The sequence below is a fragment of the Mus musculus genome, chromosome 4, assembly GCF_000001635.26.
Source record: "Mus musculus strain C57BL/6J chromosome 4, GRCm38.p6 C57BL/6J".
NCBI lineage: Eukaryota > Metazoa > Chordata > Mammalia > Rodentia > Muridae > Mus > Mus musculus.
Genome location: NC_000070.6, coordinates 90,211,871 through 90,237,446, shown reverse-complemented (window position 1 = coordinate 90,237,446; position 25,576 = coordinate 90,211,871). Strand labels below are relative to the sequence as shown.

The 25,576-nt window shown below is 39.5% G+C and overlaps 1 protein-coding gene across 1 annotated transcript; it reads right to left on the bottom strand.

Annotated features, from left to right (window-relative positions):
• Positions 1–11,759: 11,759 nt before the first annotated feature.
• Positions 11,760–18,627, bottom strand: Zfp352 (zinc finger protein 352). The gene is made up of 2 exons (NM_153102.3): positions 18,472–18,627; positions 11,760–13,864 (listed from the first exon to the last, which is right to left on the bottom strand). The coding sequence occupies exon 2, from the start codon at positions 13,820–13,822 to the stop codon at positions 12,167–12,169; it is 1,656 nt and encodes a 551-aa protein (NP_694742.2). The 5' UTR covers positions 13,823–13,864; positions 18,472–18,627; the 3' UTR covers positions 11,760–12,166.
• Positions 18,628–25,576: the final 6,949 nt, after the last annotated feature.

The following is a 25,576-nucleotide window of genomic DNA, read 5'->3' as shown; positions in this document are numbered from 1 at the left end:
AGTGGAGGAGTTAGAGAAAGGACTGAAGGAGCTGAAGGGGCTTGCAACGCCATAGAAAGAACAACAATATCAACCAATCAGGACCCCCCCCCCCCCAGATCTCCCAGGGACTAAAGACTCCAGTGCATTTGTAGCAGAGGATGGTCTTGTAGGGCCTCAGTGAGAGGAGAGGCCATTGGTCCTGTGAAGGCTCCATACCCCAGTGTAGGGGAATGGCAGGACAGGAAGGTGGGATTGGGTGGGTGGGGGAAATACCCTCATAGAAGCAGGGGGAACAGGGTTGGATAGGGGGGCTTGGTGGGGAAACATGGAAAGTGAATAACATTTGAAATGTAAATAAAATATCTAGAAAAAATTCACCTGACAAGAGTGTAGATATCACTGTGTTAATTCTTATATTTTGCTTTTTATAGAGGTCAGATATTATCTATATGCATATTTTAGTCTTTCATGTGTAGAAATTTGCAGTGTCTTCCTTACCGGCAGAATTTGATAAATAATCTTGGATATTTCTAGATTTGTCTGGGGAAATTATTTGCTTGGCAAATGTTTTTTATTCTCCTCTTAGACACAGGATGGACTTGCCTGCCATCCTTTTGGAGTTACATGTGATCTATATTGGTTATTATGACTTTCTAGGAAATGACAGCACACTCATGAAGAAACTCTAAGACGAGTGCTCAGTTTGTCACATATTTTCCCTCTGCTATAGTGACTTCAGAAGCTCACATTTACCTGAAACCTGTGTAAGTTTGCTCTCTGGACAACTTTCACTTAAATAAGCAAAGGCTTCTCTGCTGTGTAGCCCTGAAAGTCTATATGGACAAGAAGTAAACATTTTGTTGTGTTAAAAAAAATACTATTTTACCCATGAATTTTACATCCCAAGTTGAATATGGATTGGGCACTCTCTATTTAACTAACCCATGTTTGTTTCTTAGAGAATTCAAGTATTCACTTATTTGTCATGCAAAAATTGTTGATAGTGTATTATGTATAAGCACTGCTATTAGTGCCAGGAAGGCAGTGCTGTTCAAAGCAAACAGAGTACCTATTTAAAACATGCAAGTCTAGCCTATAAAATCTATATAAATTGTTTTGGGTAGTTCACCATAGTAACTATATAAAATAATTTATTTATTGTCTTTAATTACTAATTATTCCTATTATTAATGAAATAAAAATTCCATGACAGAAATTGTTGTGGATGGGCCTGGCTCTGTTCTTGTGAACCAATCACCTAATAAATAAAAGAGCCAATCACTGAGTGGGTAGACAGGACTTCTGGGTTGGACAGAGGAAGAGAGGAAGCAGGAGAGAGTTAGATATTTTTTTGAATAGGGGCAGCAGAGGGGTAGCTGCAAGTTTCCCTGGTATCATGGCAGATGAGAAAGGATTTGCCACTGGCGGAATCTGATTTTGTAGCCACCTGCGGCCACACTAACTAGGTTCCTGAGTGGGAGGCAGGAGCTGTATGAGAGAGAAATAATGGAGGCCAATACATGTTTCTGTTCAAGGCCCTTGAAGTTTACTGAGAGTCCCTGCTTATAAAGAGGGTAGGCCCATCCCCCGCCAGCCCGTTCTTGGTGTCTGGAGCCAGCCAGTAGGCGATCTACAGGGTGTGCAGGGTGTGTCTCCAGAATGTCTCAAGGACCTTTCAGCAGGAAGCAGAGTCTTGGAGAAGAGCAAATAGAGCCATCAAGGTCAGAAGTCTCTACCCTAGGTAATCTCCTTCTTAGTGACAGCAAGGTCAAAGTCTGGATCAGCCTGCTTCAAGGCTGAGGGAGGCTACAGGATTTAATAAGGTTTACAAGATTAGGTTTTAGTTGTTGCACCCAGAGATTGAGTTGTTTCTGAACTAAGTTTGTGTTGTGTTTTCCTTCATGTGGAGGCTCATCTGGGTTCAAGAGAGAAACGTACGGGTGGCAAATCGTGGGTTTGCCTGAGGTGCACCACAAAGACCATGGAGGATATGAAGCAGGGTAATGGTGTGGTAGTGACTAGTCAGTGGGAACCTAGTGAGCTGGGTGGAAAGATTATGGAGTTCTGACCCAGAGTCTCTGTGAGATAAAAACAGGTCGACCATTGCCCACCAGTGCATGGCTGACCAGGCATCGACACAAATGTGGGAATGTGCTGCTCAATATTTTCCACATGATCCAACTAACACTTTTGATATTTTTGGTCTATTTAAGGCATTCCTCAGGTAAAGATTCAAACTTCTTGCTGTTATGCCTAAGGCCACTGAAGTTACAACATATTTCTAAATGTCTGTATATGTGTGTGTCTACGACAGTGAATATGTGTGTACAATATACATGTGTGTGCATATGTGGAGTTCAGAAGACCACCTTATCATCAAGACACATTCCTCAGGCACCATCAGTTTATTTATTTCTTTTGAAACCAGGGATTTTACTGTTGCAGAATTCATGATTGCATAACTAGTCAGTGAGCCTGGTCTTGTCTACTCCCCCAGTATTTAAGATACAATGGTGGACCAGCACACTAGGTTAGTTTCACATGAGTTACAGGCTTGACCTCAGTCCTTCATTATTGCAAGACAAGAGACGGAGCTATCTTATTTCCTGGGGAGGTGCAATACACATGTCTATTAATCTCTGATAGGGCTCAAGACACACCACATATGTATACCACCAAAGTCCAAGTTAGTGAATCAGTGAGTTCTACTGAGGTTATTTTCAGAAACATAGATGAGGTGTTGCAGGGACAAAAATGACTCAAAAGCAGCTACATCACCAAAGTCCACCCCAGCATGGGTGACGTCTCACAAAAGCTAGAAACCTGGAGCATATTGACAGCACAACAGGTTGGATAGTGTTCTTTCCAAGTGACTAAGCTAATATAAATCTCTCCCAGGCATCTAGTTTTGAGCTCCAATGGTGTAGCAAGTATTTTGAATGGTTCCTACTTCTTCCAGGAAGCTGGCTGATCTCACAATCTTTTTTACCTCTTGTCTTATTTACTCTAGGCAATAGGGGCATAGTGAATTTGGTTAGTTTCAGGGACTTCTTGAAGATATTTTTAGTTGTTTACTTTCCTACTTAAGGAGTTTCCTGAAGGATGGAATGTTTCAGTCTCAGAGGAAACTGAGAACTTTTGCAGCTCAAAACCATAATATCTTACCTCTCGTAAAAGTCTTTGCATTCTAGCCATTGTATCTAACTTTTATATTAATAAGTTTGTTTCTCTATTTTCAATTTTCACAGTAATGATTCTGTCTGTTGTTAAAGCCCCTTACCAATTTATTTGTTTAGTAAATTTGTATTTTCCCTTCACCTTGTGCTTCATCTATGAATTTATACAGCAACTTATGAATAGTGAATGTAAGCCATGTTAGAAGCCACAAATATAGAAGCTAGGTCTAAGCACTTAACACAAAAGAGAGCTAGATGTTTTAAACAAGGTTTTTATATTTCATCCTCTCCTAATATATACTTTAGTACATACTAGTACTACCCTAGTATATCCTAGTACAACTCTTTGGGGAGCTAGAGACATTGCTTTGAGTAATGATGATGTCAAAGATGGTGACTGATAGTGCCAGAAAGGAACTACATGATAATTTGTTCCTGTGACACAGGCATACCATAGAGGAGTGAAAGAAAGTTGCTAATATATATTACAAATATCACATTTCCAACCTGACATATGTCCAAGGAAGTATGAGAAAAATAACAAAAATAATTATTCTAAATTATTAAAGCTTTACAAAACCAACTTCATGACATATGTATGAAAGTAGTAGACGAAGAATAGGGGTGAAGCAGAATTTGTCTACAGTAGTTATTTGGGTTGAATTTAGAAAACTTGGGCAGGGAGTATTTGTAACAAAAATAAAAGAGAGTTACTCTATATTCAAGGGCTTGCAAATTATGTAACTATGGAAACCATCTTTTATTGAAAGATTATAAAATTACAAATACGAAACTAGGTGCACACCAAATATTTATTAGAAGGACCAATAAATCACACAATTTTAAAACACCAAAAATGTCAGTGTTTAGAAAATAGTATTTCCAATCATTTTATTTAAGACCCAATTTACATAAAATTAAACATACAAATTTTGATATACAGTTCATAGAACTTTGAAAAATTAATATACTTAGCATTTACCAGTTGAATTAAGACATGAAGCATTTCTGTTAGTCAAACAACATGGCCAAGGGTTTATCTTACAGGATATAGCCCATCATCAAGAGACACTGAGGGAGGAGTTCAAAGCAGGAGCTTGAAGGAGAAACAATGAAGGTATACTGCTTAGTAGCTTGCTCCCAGGCTTGTGCTCATTAGCCTCTCTTACATATCTCTGGGCTACCTGCCTAGGAATAATTATCACCACAGTTGCTTGGGCAATCACCATCAATTAGTAATCAAGAAAATGTCCCCACAGACCAAGCCTATCTGATGGAGTCAATTTCTCGATTGTTGTTTCCTCCTCCAGAATATGTAAAATGGAGCATCACCCAGAACATAGCAGATCCTTTAGGGTTTGGAGTTGGGGGCAGGGGATTGTTTGCTTGTTTTGTTTTTATTTTTGCCATTGTGTGTGATGATACATAAGTGTGGTTTTAATTTACGGTTTTGCAATGGGCAAGCACACTGAATATTCTTCCTGTGTCTATTTTATCTAAATATTTCCAGTGAAATATCTCCACATCTAGTTCTTCAACTGGACTGTTTGGTTTTCATAATATTGAGATTCTCACTTCCTTTGTCAGACATGTGGTTTGTTAATATGATTTGAAGGTAACTTGTTTATAACTTTCAGTGATTTTCAAGCAGAAAAAAAATTTTTTTTGAAGAGACCAAATTTATTATGTCTTTTGGTTTCAAACTCAGGAACCTGAACTGAGACACAGAATAGTTTCCTACTTTTTCTAAAATGTTTATAATTTTACATTTAACTTGATAATAAAACTTCAGCATACACAAATTAGATTCAGGCTAGAACTACTTTTGTCACTATATCTCTGCTTTCCTTTTAAAAGGAAAGCAGATTAGTGGTCAGGGGTGCTAGATTAGTGGCCAGGTGTGGTGACTGATAAGGAAGAAATATGTTTAGTGGAGGTGTGGTATGGTGTGGGGGAAGAGGGTGCCTCTGCAGGCTCATGTGGAGAGAGAGGAGGGAGGGGAGTAGGGAGAGAGGGGGTAAGAAGCAAGAACATGAGAATAGAGAAAGAGCAAAAGAGTGAGGAGGGGACCCTTTTATATTTAGTCAGGCACACCTGGCTGTTTCCAGGTACCTGGAGGACAACCTAGACAAAAAGCCAACAGTGACACATAGTTTTAATTCCACCATAGTACTCAGCAGACAGACAGAACTCTGTGAGTTCAAGGCCAGTTTAGTCTGCATAGTGAGTTCCAGGACAGAGAAGGAGACATAATGAGACTTTTTCTCTCTCAAAGAAATCAAACAAACAAACAACAGCAACAACAACAAATTCAGATTAGTGATTCGTAGGACTTGTAGCTGCCACACGTCTTCTTATTACTAAATGCAGCACAGGCTCAATTCTCTGTTGGCATGGTATTTCTAAAGTGTAGGAAAAAAAGGAAGCTTCCTGAATTCTCTGAGTAAATAACCCACGTAGAGAAAATCAGAGTGATGCTTCTGCATTTACAGTGTCAGAAGCTAGTAGGTTTATTCTACTCACTGAAATCATTGGGTAAGGGTATTGAGTATTTGTATTTAGATAGAAAAACCTAAGTGTCAAACCGAGGTTATCTATTCTGTTAGGATGTCTTTAGTGGCACCTTTCTGCTAGTCCACTGATTATGAGAAAAAATAGTTTTATTTTAGGTTTGCTCCTGTCTGTGTCAGTTGAGAGTTTTGTTATTGTTGAGATCATTTTGTTTTGTTTATTCTAAATTTGAGGTACTGTAAAATAATATTTCTACACTAATAGAAACTAAGGATTCCTCCCATAAATGCAAATATTTCTGACAATCTAACATCTACATGTCATTGTTTTACAAACTAAAATTAAACACTGAAATTCACAGTAATGGATTTCACATAAACATGTATACTCATAGGTTTAATTATTTCTTCTATGATTTTTGCTTGAAATATTATAAAAGTGATCTTATACATATAAATGAACATATTTAAATAATTTTACATGCTACCATTTAATATATGAAAATTCATTTATCTATTTATGATTTTATATTAACATTAAGGTGGTAATTTGAAGTTTTCTGATATTTTTACCTGATTTTAATTGTGATTATTTTCTTCCTGTGATACAGAGGATATATACATCTGTTATATAATTGTTTTGAACTAGCTGTTGTCTATTTATAGTACATTGCAACAAAATTTGGGTATTCTTAAAATAATCTTTAACATTTGCAATCATGGTAACACATTGACAATGATGTTATTGTATAAAGCAATAAAAATAGCTAGATTAGCCAACTATAAATACTTAAAAACTCTCCATGGGCCTCTTATGATTTCAGAAATCTCCATGGCACCATTTGAGGTCCTAATATTGCTTCTAATTCATTCTTTGTTATTAATTGCAGGTTACAGAAATTAAAATGAGTTTCTCCTTTCTGTATAACTAGCTTCCTTCTTTGAGATTACTGAAAATTGATTCCTGTTGCGGCCGGCTAGCAGCTTGCAACGTGAACGGTTCGACTGAGATGGCCACTCGAGCTAAGGGAGGAACTAGACGGGGAGAAAGAAGAAACGGAGCCAAGATAAGTTCATCCTGTTCAAAGCTCAATTTTACTAGTTCCGACATTCAGTTATAAAGGAAGGGGGAGGGAACCCGATTCCCGCCAACTGGTCCTGGGGTCCAGTAGCAGGGTGAACAAGTGTGTGGCTCCAAGCAGCAAAGCGGCATGGTCCAGCAGTGGGTGTGGCAGAACGAATGAGCAGGAAACTCCAACCCTGAGCCAGCAGGTTCCAGTCTAGGGGAGGGGAGGCTACATCTCCTCCCATTTGTTAACAAAAAATAAAAAAAAAAAAAAGAGAAGGGCTGGCCTGAGGCAAAAAAACTTATTTATGCTCAATAGTTCTGCCTGAATTCTTAGGCCTAAAGAAAAAACCTGCTTCTGTGGGATTCCCTAACTTTTCTTATGGTAAACTGTATCTGGCTAAGACTGTACTTTCCATCCTAGTGAACAACAGAAGGTCCCTGAGCTGTAGGCTCTGACTTTATAATGCTAATTAGTGCTGAATAGGTAACTTCCTGGTTGCATTTTAAGTAGGGCGTTGGAACCCTGGCTAAGTTTGACTGACCAAATTTGAAATACACTTTATTAAGAATAACACTGAGCTGATATTCCTCCGCATTTTTGGATGACAGGGAGGAAACAGGGAGAAGGGGTATGACCAGCTCCATAGTACAAGGCCAATTGGCTTTTTTATTTGGGTGGGAGGCAGTGAAGGGCTTGCCCTTTCAACAGTACGGTCTCCAACCTCTCTCCCCCTATTAATTAAGTTCACTAAGGCAACGCTAAACTGAGGTGATCAAATGATTTTCTCATCCGTAGATGAGTGGGCTTTTAACCTTGGCTTGGGTGGACATTGACCCAATTCCTCCCGTGGGTGCAATCACGACCCACACCTGTAGCTCTTGGTATCTTTTGGGGAGGGGGAGGCAGAGCCTTAGGTATTTTTTTGTTTGTTTTTTAGCTGGAATTTAGATACAAACCTCCATTTTAAACAGAGTATGTTGCACAGGGAACTCAGAAACGGTCAAGCTGGACTTTCCCCTGCAGTAATTCTCTTCACCAAGCGATACCCATACTGTATTCATATGATTATGAACCAGTATGCACAGTTCTGAGTACTGTGCAACTCCTAAAGGAGAATTATCAAAATCAGATTTAGCAAGGCCTAGGGAAGAATTATGTCATTAGTAACACCATAATTTGTGGCTAAAATAGGTGCTGGAAGTCGTTCCTCCTTATCCCTGTTATTCCCATAGCCTGAGGAACTAAGGACACCTTGCAGTAACAGCAAGGGTGAAAAGCCAAAGACCAGCTAAGGGACTAAGCCTGTCTATCAAAATAAAATCCAATCTCTGTAAATATTTGAAATTTCTAGTCTAATTTCTAACTCAGACTGAAAGCCACGTGCTGGAATGTCCTTGGAAGGAAGATAGTAGTTGCCACCTGTGTGCTCTTGGGAGAGGGGAATGTACGCCTGCTGATCCGGCTGGAGAATGTTGATTAATCTGCTTGAAAAAGGAAAGAGATCTAGACAATGAGAAAGTAGCAATGCAAAATTTCTTTTTGGGGAAGTCCAGGTACTTTATTCAGTTGCAAATTGTAAAGCTAAGGCTAGTCTCCAGCCTCCTGTAGGGGAGTTGGCACAGAGGAAAACAGCGTTTCTGGGAGCTTCCATTCCCAGCTGAATTCTAAGCACAAGAGGAATTTTAGTCTTCAGAATGATACTTAAGAGAAGAGTCAGGATCTGTGTTCATATGATGAATTAATCTCTCTGGCAGCCACTGTGCTCCATCTTCATCTTGTGAAAAAATACAAACCGAGCCTTTTCCCCAAATTAGAACCAGATCTGGACCCTTCCACTCATTAGTCAGGGGGTCCTTCCATTTTACCAATGCATAAGAATTAGAAGTAACTGGATGCCAATGGCGATCTGCTGCAGACTGACCTTTAATATCAGTTTGCAAAAAATTTAGGACAAATAAGGTGAAGGCAAGGTGAGCCTTTGGTGACCTTGGGGGATATAGCTGCCCTTCTTTTGTTTTAAAAAGGCAATTCTTTAAGGTGTGATGAGCACGTTCAACTATTCCTTGTCCCATGGGGTTGTAAGGAATTCCAGTTTTATTTTTGATACCGAATTCTTTACAGAATGAAATAAAATTTTTACTGGAATAAGATGGCCCGTTATCTGTCTTAATAAGTTTAGGCAATCCCATGGCATTAAAGGCTTGTAGGCAATGATCAATTACATTTTTTGAAGCCTCTCCTGTATGCAGAGAAGCAAAGAGAAACCCTGAACATGTATCAATGCAAACATGTATATATTTTAGTTTTCCAAATTCTGTATAATGGGTTATATCCATTTGTCAAATATGATTAGGCACAAGGCCTCTAGGATTGACTCCTAGATGTGGCACTGGAGATAATGTAATACATTTAGGACATTGTTTTACAATCATTCTCGCTTGCTCCTTAGTGATCTTATGTCGGAGCCTTAGGGTATGGCTAGAGAGATGAAACCTTTCATGATCATGTTGGGCCAAAGCAACAGGATCTGAAACTAAAGTTTCTCCTATTAGAGCTCTGTCAATGTGATCATTACCCTCGGCCAGAGGCCCAGGAAGACCAGAGTGAGACCGTATATGGCCAATATAAAACGGATTTTTCCGGGCAAGAATGATGTTTTGCAATTCTGAAAATAAGGATCTTGACGGTGTATTGAAGTTAAACGTACCACAGGTTTCCAATAAGGGGACTGACTGAGCAACATATAAACTGTCAGTAAAGATATTAAAAGCCTCATGTACAGACTGAAAGACCTTTAGTACTGCTATTAATTCGGCTAGCTGAGCCGAGAGACCAGGAGTCTCTACGATAACCTGTTGATTATTAATAAGATATCCAGCTCGCCCTTTAGAGGAGCCATCAGTAAAAATCAATAGAGCATTATTTAAAGGCAGTAAAGAAGTCATCTTAGGAAATATCATATCATGTACATTTAAAAATTTTATCAATCTATCTTGAGGGTAGTGGCTGTCTATAGTTCCGTTAAACCCTATTTGTGCAAGCAACCAATATGTACTATGCTGTTTCAGCCAAGTGTCCTGACTTACGCTGTAAGGCTGAACAATGATATCCAGCTCTTTTCTGAAATACGTCAATGCCTGCCTTCTTCCAGTGATAATCATCTGAGTTTCCACATTTATCAATTTTTGAGTTAAGAAGATCTTTTTCTGAGGAGGCCCTCTCTGATAGGTACTCCTCCTGAGATACCACAAGCTCCGCCTGGGGGCAATTTAGCCCTGGAGAAGTTGCATCTTTTATAGCATCATTTACGAGCGCCCAGAGGCCTAGGGTAAAATTATCTGCCTGAGTGATTTTTAAGGCCTTACCAATTTTCTCCCAGGTTCCACAATCTACTGTTTCATCTTCCTTGAACCATGGGCAACAGTTATCAATCTTATCTAAAAAATTTCTTACTAATTGTACTTCAAGCCTTACTCCTCTGGTCTGAAACAACTCCTGAAAACTAAGGGCAACCGCCTGATCCATGACTTTAAACCCTTTCTTCTTCCACCTAAGCAGCTTCCTAAAAAGCTGCGGCCTACCCGCCTGTTTCCGTTTCTAGTTCCGATTAACACGCTGCTGACCCAAGCAGAACCAGTGTTGGGTTAGCACTGATTCAAGCTTAATTCGTATCCTACCGCATCCTCAGCAACACTTTACAAAACTGAAATTTTAAGCTAGCACTAGCATGTGTACCTGTCCGTTGCTCCGGTGCCGGATACGAAGATCCTTTCCTGTGGAGCTCCACACCAGCAGCGTTTCTCTTAGCATCCCTCTGCCATTCTTCAGGTCCCAGTTCTGGCGCCAAAATGTTGCGGCCAGCCAGCAGCTCTCAACATGAACGGTTCGACTGAGATGGCCACTCAAGCTAAGGGAGGAACTAGATGGGGAGAAAGAAGAAACGGAGCCAAGACAAGTTCATCCTGTTCAAAGCTCAATTTTACTTGTTCCGACATTCAGTTATAAAGGAAGGGGGAGGGAACCCGATTCCTGCCAACTGGTCTCGGGATCCAGTAGCAGGGTGAACTAGTGTGTGGCTCCAAGCAGCAAAGCAGCATGGTCCAGCAGTGGGCGTGGCAGAACGAATGAGCAGGAAACCACCCCTGAGCCAGCAGGTTCCAGGCTGGGGGTGGGGAGGCTACAGATTCCAGTAATTAAAAAAAAAAAGACTATTTAATCACGAATCAACAATGAAAAATAAGATACAGAATAAAACAATAGATGAAGAATAACAAGCTACAGTCATACTGGGCTCCTTCTTCTCATTGAATAAGGCAGTAGATGAGGAAGGAGCAACAAGCTACAGTCAGTCATACCAGGCTCCCTCTTCCAACTTCGTATTGCTCTTCCTCATTCTCACTCTTGAAAAAGCAAAGGAACAGTTTGTTTTTATTTTTCTCTATTTTATGACTAAAATCAAAGTTTTCTCTGCTCTCTATCATATAAGTAACCCACAGTTTGTGGTTTCCTTTCATTAACAAAGTCAAAAGTCACAGGTGCCTAATAATGATTCCTCTAATCAACTAGAAATTCTAAAGGGATTTTAGAAATCTCAGTTTATACTCTGTTAAGATGGAGGAAGGATATATCTTTTAAGAAATGTAGCAATTATGAATCCAGAAAAAATAAATGAATGTGTCTTTGCAAACACATTGTATCAATCATAGTCCTAATTTATGCAATGGTCAAATTGCATTAACTGGCATACATAACTAAAACTGTTAACAAAATGCAAGGGTAAAGATAACAATGGGAGAGATGTTGGTTCTGACTCAGTGTACAATGATACTTTCAGCAATGTCTTAATTTTTATATTTCTAAACAAGCTTAATCCAAACTACAATAAGCCAGAGTTTGTGATAGAAATGTGGCTATACTTTCATTTAAAAAGGTATATTAAGAAGATTTCCCTATGCAAAATAAAAGGTCTGAGATCGATCATGTGGTACACTTTCTTTCTTTCTTTCTTTTTTTTTTTTTTAGGTATTGTGTCTTTTTATTTCAAAAGAAAGATACCAAGAATCAGAAGAATGAAGCAGTTAAAATCAGCTGCAAAGTAGGAAAGGAGCTAAAAGGGAGACAGATCTGATTGGATGACAGAACCATTTCAGTGCAAACCCCAGGATCCAAGGCTGCAAGCCTAAGTCACAAGTCTGACCCCAGCAGCCTGCTGACCCAGCAGCAGCAGGGCGCAGCCCTTTCTGTTGAATCCTAGCTCTGCACATTCTGGACAGATCAGGCACATACATGTTACACAGTTTCTTATTCTAAATATTTGGGTTTTTTTTGTTTTATCATCTATAAACAGCATTAAAAGCTATTTGTTGTTCACAGAATTGTAGGTAGGAAACAATAAAGCTTTTTCAGGGAAGATATTGTTTGTGGACAGTCAGGTTGCAGTGGTGGGTTGTGCTTGAGCATGTTTCTTCTCCAGATGCTTTTTGAGATAAAGCAGTCTGGAATAGTTTGTAGAGCACAAGGGACAAGCGTAGAACCTCTCACCATTGTGCTTTTCTTTGTGTCTGTTGAGATCACATAGGCGGAAAAACGACCATGTGCACCCAGGCTCATCACACCCGTATTTCCTCTTATCAGTGTGTTTCTTCTGGTGTTCTTTGAGGTGGTAAGCTCTTTTGTAAAATTTCGTACAACCCTTATAAGTACAAAAGTAGAGCTTCAAAGGACTAGGGTCCTTCTGTGACACAGGGCTCTGGGTCTTGAAGTCTAACTTCATCTCTGGATGCTGTCTCTGGACTAAACTGGAAGCCGAAGAGTTTTTCTGAGGTTGTTTTTGAATCAAAGGGGAACATGAAGGGTATGAGGATTCACCCACATATGGAGCTTGCAAACTAAATGAAGTCACCTGAGGATCAAGGCTTTCTTTAATATTAGGTGTTCCATTCTGACTTGAGTAGAAATTTTGATCAACAGAGGTCCTCATCTGACCCAAGTAGAGTGTTTCTTCAGATGTGGGACTTGTCTCCAAAGGGCAAGCCAGGTTGTCTTCTGCACTGGGTCTTGTCCTCTTAGACCCAGGAAGAGCTGTATCAAAACTTGAGGTTTGTGTCTGAAAGTCAGAGAGAGGCTGGCCACCAATTGGACTTGTCACCTGAGGATTCACAATCAAATCCTGGTCACATCTGTAGCCTGATGTCTGATAACCAGAGAGGGAGCACTCACCACTGAGGAGATTCTCCTGACCTTTGCAGACATTCTGACCACTGAAGGATTTCATTTGGTCATTTGTTTGGTCAAAGTTAGCTCTCATCTGAGGCTCATAGAAAGCCTGGTATCCATTTGGCAATATCACCTGATTTCCATAGAATCCATTATTAACTGCTAGGTTACTCTGCTGATCCTCAAAATAATTCTGTTCAGAAAAGGATGTTATGATTTGATTGGGATGAAGGGTCTGGCTACAACTGGGTGCTGTCATCTGACTCTCATAGAGAGTCAGATGCCCTCCATTCCTGGTTGTCATATGACTGTTGTAGGAGGTCCAGTCATGTTCAGAAGCAAAGGCGTGACCCACATTTGGGTCCTGGCCAGCATGGCTTCCATAGAGAGCAATTTGATGATTATCAAAGGTAACCCTCTGATTCTCACACATGGCTGTATTTTGGGTCAAGAGAGTCTTGTCAGAGTTCAGTGTCCTCATCCAGTAGTCTTCATTGTAGAAAGTCTCCCTGGTGTCAACTCTTGTTGTCTTCTGGGGAGGAAGGCATATCTGAGGGGCGCTGTTGAGCTGTGTATGGTAAAGACCTGCAGGAGATATTTTCTGCTCAGCAGACACAACTTGCTGGTTCCAAGAAGTGTTCTCAAATGGCTGTCCAAAATGGAAACCAATGGCTTTTCCTGGGTATGCTGTTGAGTTCTGAGTACAGGTTGTCTCCTGTGTGCTACAGGATGCAGATTCCATCACTGTTTGTTTCCAGGTAAGCATCTCTGAGCTCTGACCTGAGAAAAGCTGGCTGGACTCCACAGGGGAAGGCTGTGTATTGCAGGGTCCTGGCTGGGAAGCACCTGTGTTTTCTGCCATCTCCATATAGACTTCACAGAAGGCCTGGGAACTCTTCAAGTTCCTCAACTGTTGAGAGAAAGGAGAACATCTGGCTGAACTAGATATTCAGTTGTGAGAGTCTAAAGTCCTTGAAAATACACATATTCAGGATAGAGAAGTTATGTGGTAGACAGGAGCAGGCAGAGAATATGTGCTGGAGGTCAGGGCATCATACTGTCATTGGCTCTGATGAAGTTTATGGACGAACAAAACCTAGCACTATAGCTCTGGGGTCACCTTTTATAAAACTCGTCCTGATGTAGTCAGAGCTTCTGATTCTATGATTTGGTATGACATACTTTTCAGTTGGTAGAGCCCCATATCTAGAGAACTTGCTTAAACATCTCATCCTAGGCCCTTAGAATTCAGATGATGCTCTTGTTTACCTAGCCTCTGAGGTTGTTTACATGTTAGCTTGCCTACCATTTAATGACCAATGTGCATTTACAAGGTTGCATTCATCCATCTTGGAAGAGAATGTGGAATAGGATTTGTTGGTGGGATAGTGGTCGGTTTGGACAGGAGCAGTAGAGTTCAGGTGGGCTAGTGTTGGATGGAGAAAGTGAATGAAGAGACAAATTGTATGGTGTTGAAACCTCTTGAAGTGGAGAGTTTACAAATTACATGACGTTAATCTCAGTAATGGTGGATACAGAATCTTGTGGGGCAAAGGGCTACACACAGACAGTCTAGTTTCCAGTTGAGGCTAGATCTTGAAACCTGGTGGAACCTGATGGGTGGTAATTCCTACCTACATGGGACAGTAGGCTTTCAACCATGTCTCCTGGACCCCTGGCTCCTGTAGAAGTTATTGTCCCCACAGCCCCCGCAGGAGAGGTGTGGCTATCAGCCATGTAGGAACAGCACCAAGCCTTCCCTCATGCAAATAAGGTTTCCCCCAAACTCTGCTTCCAAGCCAATGAGAGGTACCTGCTATCAAACTCTGAATTACCCCCAGAACTCTATATAAATCCATTCTGGGAATTATAGGTACACAAGAGCTATTCCTTCGTCTGAATCTTTTGTTCCAAGAGCTGTAATGTAACACTTGGGAAGAGATCTTCTCTCCCGAAGAGACACCTAAGGTCCCACTCTACTCCTCACTGGCCCTGACTCAGTTCAGAGTGACTCAGAGTTACTGAGTGACCTGGAAGGTGTGGCAGAGAATTTGATTTCCTGCCTGCATTTGCTTCCCTTCACTGGAACCCTTGCACCTGGCCTGGACAGAGATCTTCGTGGAAAACCTCTGGTACGCAGGCCCACAGAATCTGGTATGGCCAATTTTTGTAACCAGGCAAGTCTCTCTGGCGAAGGACTCTGATGCATTCTTTTATTTCCTTGTGCTATTGGGTCCCATCAAATTTCTCAAATAATAGAGACTAATGTTATGAGAAAGGTTCACTCTCAGCATACTGAAGATAGGACCCCAATGTTTAGGATTATATCCACACAGCTCATGGAACCTGGAGAGATCCAGCTGGCAGTAAGTATGCACTAAATGAGAGAAAAATCTAATTTTAAATTTAAAAAAAGGAGTGGTGAAAGCAAATATTTAAGAAAGAAAGAATAATAGAAAGAAAAGGAGAGAAAGAGAAAAAAATAATCAGAGAAAATAGATAAATCACATCAACATTACCACCACCACCACCATCATCATTTGGAACAGCATGTAGAATTGAAAACAATTGTGAAATTTTGATGGATAGGTATACTCTGGAAATTAATTCAGAAGCCTGTAATAGAGATTAAAACTTGGCAACTGCCAGTAAAAGCTTTTAATTTCTCACCAATTAGAAAACTCTGCAAAAAGTGTCCTCTGGTGTTTTTGTGAAGGTATTATTGCGTAGGCACCAATTATTAAAACACTTATCAGGTGTTCAACTCAACATCTAACCTGTCTCCTCTTCCTGGAGAGTTAGGAACCAACTCCCAACATGAAGATTTCGAGGATGTTACAGGACAACTCACATTTACAAAAGACTTTTACTACTTCAATCTGTTCTCATAATTATCATACAGCATAGCTGCAGGGTCCTTTCTAATTGATACCATTCTACATTCCTTAGTTTTAAAATAGTTATATTTTGATGTTTAAGATTGTTAACTAACAATAAAAAAAATCTATGGGAAGACAATAAAAACATCCATAGGTGGATTGAAACACCTGGCAAAGAAGCAAAAGATTCCTTGATCTCACTTTTATAAGTCCAAGCAGGAGAAAACTGGACTTTTGTTCATGTCCTGAGTCATGAGTCATAGTCGATGGTGGGATTTACCCTGATCTTTCTCAAAGATAATGTTAAAGGTGCAGAACCAGAAGAACTTTGGGGCCCAAGAATTCACTAGAGATCCAAGTTTTAAGGGTTTGCATTCAGAAGCTAAGTTCCAGTGCAATCACCTAGGATGGGATCTAGATCTAACCAGTACCTGGGCTATACACAGTACAGTAATCAGTACCTGGGCTATACACAGTACAGTAATCAGTACCTGGGCTATACACAGTACAGTAATCAGTACCTGGGCTATACACAGTACAGTAATCAGTACCTGGGCTATACACAGTACAGTAATCAGTACCTGAGCTATACACAGTACAGTAATCAGTACCTGGGCTATACAGAGTACAGTTCTTTGCTACATGTTTCAGCCATGCCTCTCTTCTGAGCAATAGTGGCAAATAGTGAAATCGCTTCCTCAGCCAGACAATTTGATGCCACTAGGAATGACTCTCTTGGAAAAAAAAAAAAGAGAGAGAGACCCTCTAGCCCCAGAGGGACAGCTCCAACTCTATGTCATGTTTTAAAATGCCTCAGATATCTATAGAACATTTCATCCTAAAATAAAAGAATATACCTTCTTCACAGAACTTCATGGTACCTTCTCCAAAATTAACCATATAGTCATAAAACAGGCCTCAACAGATAGAAGAAGATTGAAATAATTCCATGCATCCCATCAGATCACTACAGACTAAGGCTGGTCTTCAATAGCAACAAAAATAAGAGAAAGCCCACATACACATGGTAGCTGTATAACTCTCCATTCAGTGATAACTTGGACAGGGAAGAAATAAAAATAGAAATTAAAGACATTTTAGAACTTAATGAAAATTAAGACACAACATATCAAAACTTATGAAACACAATGAAAGCCTTGCTAAAAGGAAAACTCATAGTTCCAATTGTCACCAAAAAGAAACTAGAGAGAGCATACACTAGCAGTTGAAGAGCACATCTCAAAGCTCTAGAACAAAAAGAAGCAAATACAGCCATGAGGAGTAGACTTCAGGAAATAATCAAACTCAGGGCTGAAACCAACCAAGTAGAAACAACTATATAAAGAGTCAATAAAACCAGAAGCTGGTTTTTTTTTTTTTTGAGAAAATTATCAAGATAAATAAACCCTGTACCAGACCAACCAGAGGCATAGAGTCAGTATCCAAATTTTAAAAATCAGAAATGAAAGGCAGGATATAACAATAGAAATCGAGGAAATTAATAAAATCATCAGGTCCTTTTACAAAAGCTTATACTCAATAAAACTGGAAAATATGGATGAAATGGATACTCCTCTAAGAGAGATACCAGGTACCAAAGTTAAACCAGGATCAGATAAACCATCTAAACAATCCCATAACTCCTAAAGAAATAGAAGCAGTCATTAAAAATCTCCCAACCAATAAAAGCCCAGGACCAGATGGGTTTAGTGCAGAATTCTATCAGAAGGTCAAACAAGACCTAACCCCAACACTCTTCAATTTATTCCACAAAATAGAAACAGAAGGAACACTACCTAATTTGTTCTATAAAGCCTCAGTTAGGCTGATACCTAATCTACACAAAGACCAAACAAAAAAAGAGAACTTCAGACCAATTTCCCTTATAAATATCTATGCTAAAATACTCAATAAACTTCTTACAAACTGAATCCAAGAACATACAAAAATGGTCATCTGTACCTAATTAAAAAAAATAAATTAAAAAAAATGGTCATCTGTCACAATCAAGTAGGCTTCATCACAGGGATGCAGTGATGATTCAATCCATCAACAATATCCACTATATAAACAAACAAAAAAAAGAAAAAAACCCACATGATCATCTCATTAGATACTGAGAAAGCATTTGACAAAATTCAACAGCCCTTCATGTTAAAAGTCTTGGAAAGATGAAGAATTCAATGCCCACACCTAAAACTAGTAAAAGCAATATATACATCAAACCAGTAGCCAACATCAAACTAAATGGAGAGAACATTGAAGCAATCTAAGAAAATCAGGAGCATGTCAAGGCTGTCCACTTTCTCCCTATCTAGTCAATGTAGTGCTTGAAGTTCTAGCTGGAGCAATTAAAAATTTTTTTTTGAAAAGGGAAATAAATGCTAGGGTGGTGAGCGGGACATGCATGGGTTGGTGTGGGAGAACCATCATAGAAGCAGGGGGAGGGAGAAGTGGGAAGGGATGGAAGTTTGTGGAGGGGAAACCAGGAAAGGGCATAACATTTGAAATGTAAATAAATAAGATATCCAATTAAAGAAAGAAGTTATGGAATGAATCTTTCTCTATATACATGTCAAAAAGGAAATTTTTTAGAAATATATACAGTCTGCAATCCTGATAATCCAACAGTAGCTACCTGAAGATGAAAAGTTCAGTAGTCTTGTAGTTTTGCAGTCCCGAGACAGGTCGTCGTAGCTGGTCTTCTCTATAAGCTAGAAGCTGGAAACATTGGACTCCAATGCCAGTGTAGGGATGGATGTGTGAACCAGCTGAAGACAAGCTGAAAAATGGAAAAACCTGCCTGCTCCCATGGCCTTATATCCGCCTCCAGCAGAAAGGCGTGTCCAGGATTAAAGGTGTGTTGTCCAGGATTAAAGGTGTGTTGTCCTGGATTAAGAGTGTGTTGTCCTGGATTAAGGGTGTGTTGTCCTGGATTAGGGTGTGTTGTCCTGGATTAAAGGTGTGTTGTCCTGGATTAGGGTGTGTTGTCCTGGATTAAGGGTGTGTTGTCTTGGATTAAGGGTGTGTTGTCCTAGATTAAGGATGTGTTGTCCTGGATTAAGGGTGTGTGTATTCCAGCCTCACATTCTTGGCTAGAAGTCATTAACAGAATTCAATCAGACAATATCTCAAAGATGTGTCCTCTTTGATTAGATATTTGTACTTTCCAGATATTTTCAAGTGGACAACCAAGAGAACACATCACAACCTTGATCTCAGAAAAATGTGGTTTTACTGCTAAAAAAGTAGAAGCCCTTAAAGAAGAAACACAAAAATCCCTTAAAGAATTACAGGAAAACATTACCAAACACGTGACAGAATTGCAGAAAACCATCCAAGATCTAAAAATGGAAGTAGGAACAATAAAGAAAACGCAAAGGGAGACAACTCTGGAGATAAAAATCATAGGAAAGAAATCAGGAATCATAGCTGTGAGCATCAGCAACAGAATACAAGAGATGGAAGAGAGAATCTCAGGTGCAGAAGATTCCATAGAGAGCATGGACACAACAATTGAAAAAAATGCAAAATGCAAAAAGATTCTAACTCAAAACATCCAGGAAATCCAAGACCCAATGAGAAGACTAAACCTACAGATAATAGGAGTACATGAGAATGAAGATTTTCAACTTAAAGGGCCAGCAAATATCTTCAGCAAAATTACAGAAGAAAACTTCCCTAACCTAAAGAAAGATATGCCCATGAACATACAAGAAGCCTACAGAACTCCAAATAGACTGAACCAGAAAAGAAATTCCTCCCAACACATAATAATCAGAACCAAAAATGCACTAAATAAAGACAGAATATTAAAAGCAGTAGGGGAAAAAGGTCAAGTAACATATAAAGACAGGCCTATTAGATTACACCACATTTCTTACCATTGACTATGAAAGCCAGAAGATCCTAGACAGATGTTATACAGACCCTAAGAGAACAAAATTGCCAGCCCAGGCTACAATACCAAGAAAAACTCCCAATTACTATAGATGGAGAAACCAAAGTATTCCATGACAAAACCAAACTCATACAATATGTTTCCACGAATTCAGCCTCCAAACGCAGACACCATCACATACGCCAGCAAGATTTTGTTGAAAGGACCCTGATATAGCTGTCTCTTGTGAGGCTATGCCGGGGCCTGGCAAACACAGAAGTGGATGCTCACAGTCAGCTATTGGATGGATCACAGGGCCCCCAATGGAGGAGCTAGAGAAAGTACCCAAGGAGCTAAAGGGATCTGCAACCCTATAGGTGGAACAACAATATGAACTAACCAGTACCCCAGAGCTCATTTCTCTAACTGCATATGTATCAGAAGATGGCCTAGTTGGCCATCACTGGGAAGAGAGGCCTCTTGGTCTAGTAAACTTTATATGCTCCAGTACAGGGGAACGCCAGGGCCAAAAAGTGGGAGTGGGTGGGTTGGGGTGCAAGGCAGGAGGGGGGGTATGCAGGACTTTGGGATAGCATTTGAAATGTAAATGAAGAAAATATCTAATTAAAAATGTGGGAAAAATAAAGTTACAGCTCAGTAGATTCCAAAAAAAAAAGAAAGAAAGAAAGAAAGAAAGGAAGGAAGGAAGGAAGGAAGGAAGGAAGGAAGGAAGGAAGGAAGAAAGAAAGAAAGAAAGAAAGAAAGAAAGAAAGAAAGAAAGAAAGAAAGAAAGAAAGAAAGAAAGAAAGAGAGAAAGAAAGAGAGGAAGAAAGAAAGAAAGTAAGAAAGAAAGAAAGAAAGAAAGAAAGAAAGAAAGAAAGAAAGAAAGAAAGAAAGAAAGAAAGAAAGAAAGAAATGTAATGTATTTGGCCTCTTTCATGTGGAAAGATACAACGTATCTATGCAGATCTCACTGAATCTGACAGTACCCTGATGTTGATTTTTCAGTATTCTTAACAGAGAACTTATTTTGTTGTTGTTGTTTGTTAGTCACAAAAATTTCCTGTGTGCATGAATATAATATTCATCCGAGCCCTTCATCTAGCTCTTTAACTGAGCCAGACCAAATGCTTTTAATTTCTCTGTGTTTTGTTCTTTTCTGTTACAGAAGTTTGTAATAAGGAGTCTTTTCAGCGTTATGTTCTTTTCTCCATGTGCACTCTGGAGATGTCTTATCATATGAAGAAAAAAAGTTATATTGACCCTTGAAGATAAAGGTCTAACCTGCCATAACTTCAGTTCAAGTATATTTATTGTTCAAGACACAGATTGAAAAGAAAGGAAAAAGACTTAATGTCTTGTTAAAAGAACATAGCCAAAAGTGCAGTGTGCAAGTGATACCCATGTCTAGGGGGACTCTTAGGGTGACTAGAATTCAGTAGCTGTTAGGCAATGGAGATCTGTTAGGAACCCACCATAGAGAACATATTTAAGGGGCTGGAAAGATCTCTGGGTGCAGTGGCAGACTTTGTCTGAAAAGAAAAAAAAAAGGTCATGTCAAGTAATAAAGACTTCTTTCATGGAGCTCTGTATGTACACACACACACACACACACGTACACGTACTGTCATCTTTTTTTCTTTCTTTCTTTCTTTCTTTCTTTTTTTTTTTTTATTTTTTTTTGTGTTGGCCAACTACTTTTTTTTTTTTTTCCATTTTTTATTAGGTATTTCGCTCATTTACATTTGCAATGCTATACCAAAAGTCCCCCATAGCCACCCACCCCCTCTCCCCTACCCACCCACTCCCCTTTTATGGCCCTGGCGTTCCCCTGTACTGGGGCATATAAAGTTTGCGTGTCCAATGGGCCTCTCTTTCCAGTGATGGCCGACTAGGCCATCTTTTGATGCATATGCAGCTAGAGTCAAGAGCTCCGGGGTACTGGTTAGTTCATAATGTTGTTCCACCTATAGGGTTGCAGATCCCTTTAGCTTCTTTGGTACTTTCTCTAGCTCCTTCATTGGGGGCCATGTGATCCATCCAATAGCCGACTGTGAGCATCCACTTCTATGTTTGCTAGGCCCAGGCATACTCTGACAAGAGACAGCTATATCAGGGTCCTTTCAGCATAATCTTGCTAGTGTATGCAATGGTGTCAGCATTTGGAAGCTGATTATGGGATGGATCCCCGGATATGCTAGTGTCTACATGGTCCATCCTTTTATCTCAGCTCCAAACTTTGTCTCTGTAATTCCTTCCAAGGGTGTTTTGTTCCCACTTCTAAGGAGGGGCATAGTGTTCACACTTCAGTCTTCATTTTTCTTGAGTTTCATGTGTTTAGGAAATTGTATCTTATATCTTGGGTATCTTAGGTTTTGGGCTAATATCCACTTATCAGTGAGTACATATTGTGTGAGTTCCTTTGTGAATGTGTTACCTCACTCAGGATGATGCCCTCCAGGTCCATCCATTTGGCTAGGAATTTCATAAATTCATTCTTTTTAATAGCTGAGTAGTACTCCATTGTGTAGATGTACCACATTTTCTGTATCCATTCCTCTGTTGAGGGGCATCTGGGTTCCTTCCAGCTTCTGGCTATTATAAATAAGGCTGCTATGAACATAGTGGAGCATGTGTCCTTCTTACCAGTTGGGGCATCTTCTGGATATATGCCCAGGAGAGGTATTGCTGGATCCTCCGGTAGTACTATATCCAGTTTTCTGAGGAACCGCCAGACTGATTTCCATAGTGGTTGTACAAGCCTGCAATCCCACCAACAATGGAGGAGTGTTCCTCTTTCTCCACATCCACGCCAGCATCTGCTGTCACCTGAATTTTTGATCTTAGCCATTCTGACTGGTGTGAGGTGGAATCTCAGGGTTGTTTTGATTTGCATTTCCCTGATGATTAAGGATGTTGAGCATTTTTTCAGGTGCTTCTCTGCCATTCGGTATTCCTCAGGTGAGAATTCTTTGTTCAGTTCTGAGCCCCATTTTTTAATGGGGTTATTTGATTTTCTGAAGTCCACCTTCTTGAGTTCTTTATATATGTTGGATATTAGTCCCCTATCTGATTTAGGATAGGTAAAGATCCTTTCCCAATCTGTTGGTGGTCTTTTTGTCTTATTGACGGTGTCTTTTGCCTTGCAGAAACTTTGGAGTTTCATTAGGTCCCATTTGTCAATTCTCGATCTTACAGAGCAAGCCATTGCTGTTCTGTTCAGGAATTTTTCCCCTGTACCCATATCTTCAAGGCTTTTCCCCACTTTCTCCTCTATAAGTTTCAGTGTCTCTGGTTTTATGTGAAGTTCCTTGATCCACTTAGATTTGACCTTAGTACAAGGAGATAAGTATGGATAGATTCGCATTCTTCTACATGATAACAACCAGTTGTGCCAGCACCAATTGTTGAAAATGCTGTCTTTCTTCCACTGGATGGTTTTAGCTCCCTTGTCGAAGATCAAGTGACCATAGGTGTGTGGGTTCATTTCTGGGTCTTCAATTCTATTCCATTGGTCTACTTGTCTGTCTCTATACCAGTACCATGCAGTTTTTATCACAATTGCCCTGTAGTAAAGCTTTAGGTCAGGCATGGTGATTCCACCAGAGGTTCTTTTATCCTTGAGAAGATTTTTTTTTTTTTTGAGACAGGGTTTCTTTGAATAGCTCTGGCTGTCCTGGAACTCACTTTGTAGACCAGGCTGGCCTCAAACTCAGAAATCTGCCTGCCTCTGCCTCCCAATTGCTGGGATTAAAGGTGTGCTCCACCACGCTCCGCACACACTGTCATCTTATATTTCCTCCTATGTTGATGAAATGTGGTGGTTCTTTTTTTTTTTTTCTTTTCTTTTTTTGTTTTTTTAGTTTTTGGACTTTTTGGGTTTTTTTTTTTGTTTGTTTGTTTTTTGAGACAGGGTTTCTCTGTGTAGCCCTGGCTGTCCTGGAACTCACTTTGTAGATCAGGCTGGCCTCGAACTCAGAAACCAACCTGCCGCTGCCTCCCAAGTGCTGGGATTAAAGGTGTGCACCACCACTGCCCAGGGAAATGTGTTTTAAGTACTTGGAAATAATAACAAAGAATATTTTGTTTCATTATTTCATCTGCTGAACTAACACTTGCACCTTTAAAGTAAACCTATTTCTGAAGACCTTGTGTTATATGTTCAGGCACAGGAAACATACCAGTCCCTAGTTATTCAGAATTCTAGCTATTGGAACTGTACTAGCAAAACATACATTCAGAAGAAGAGTTAGAAGATAAATAAACAGGAAAATTTATTAAAACAAAATACCTGAAATGTGGACCTTTAAGAATATACCTTAATTCAAATTTAATTAACTTTTTAAAAAATGTCAAACACTTGCTTAAGCTTTATAGACTGGAAATTTCTAGTAGCTTTTGCTTGCTTATTATTTGTGTTTTACTATCAAGCAAAATTCTAAGGCCCTAAGAGAAAAAAGACTATCAGAGGAAATGTGACACTCAGTATCCTCACATGTGCAGACCCCTGAACTGACATACCTGCTTGTCTATTTAGATGTCATAAATAATGAAGATTCACATTCTTCATTTAGAATTGGGTGAACTTTTAAGGCAGAACAAATTTAAAACCCTTGGATATGTGCCTAACGGTACAAAAAGCAGAAATATTGGCATATAGAAGATAAAAATTTGCAAGATGGCACAAGGCCTAGAGAAAAATAGAAATCTGGGCTCCTCCCCAGTGCCATTACTGACTTTCTAGGTAACCTTGAACTTAAAACTTCACTCATTTATAGTCTTGGTTTCCCAACCCTATACTATATTTTTATTTGTGTGTGTGTATGTGTGTGTGTGTGTGTTTTGTATTTTATTTCTATATCCAACAAACTACATAAAATATCAGCGCTCACAAAGACCTTGGTAATGTTGGTTACTTTTGGAATTCTGAGAAAGTTCCATGGTTGGTTGGTAACAGAAAATTATGGGAGATAGCCTTTCCACTGTAGGCATGTTTTTTTGTTTTTTGTTTGTTTGATTTTTTTTGTTTTAATTATTTGTTTTTGTTTTTTCCATTTTGAGAGACATAGGAGGGAATAAGTGAAAGAGTAGATGAGGAAGAAGAAGAAAAGAAAAGAAATGGAGAGAGGGAGGAAGAAGGGTGACAAAGAAGATGGGCTGTTTAAAAGAGGGAGAGAAAAAAAAGGGGGAAGGAAGGGAAAAAAAGCAAATACATGCAACACTAACCTCGAGGCTTTCCCGAGATTATTCACATATTCTGAAAAATTACAAAATGTTTACATTATTACTAATTATCCTAAGTGTCGTTTGGCATGGTACTCTTCATATTTCCTTTTACATTCTATATTGTTATTTTCTTTTCTGCCTCCTGTGATTCATTCAACTCAAGAAACTGTATGAGCAGGTGCACAGTTGTCTATGAGATGAACAGTTTGAAATGAGCAAAAACAATGCTAGATTGTCTATAATCTATGAATGCAGAAGCATCTGTCATCTGCTAATACAAAGAACAGGGATCCCTTGGAATGCATAAGCTCGAGTCGGGAATTAGATATGAATCACTTCTTAAACTTTTGAGTTCATCTTATCTCTCTTGTTTTAAGGATAAGTGAACTCATCTCAACCATTTTAAGGGTAAAAGGAAAGGCTGGATGGCTGCAAGAGATATTTAAAAGGAACTCATGGCTAAATGGCATAAATGAAAAGCTATGAATCAACAGACACTGCAGGCTTTACATTTAAAGCAGCAGGATAGGGGTAATGACTTTAATGACGAAAATACAGAGACCTTTTATTAAGATTCTCTTATCTCTAAATAAGATGTATGGCACTTGGAAATACTGCAAGAAGAGAAGTCTTTGGG

Coding starts and splice junctions, on each gene's coding strand:
- Zfp352 (NM_153102.3), bottom strand. CDS start 13,822: ATGGAGATGGCAGAAAACACAGGTGCTTCCCAGCCAGGACCCTGCAAT.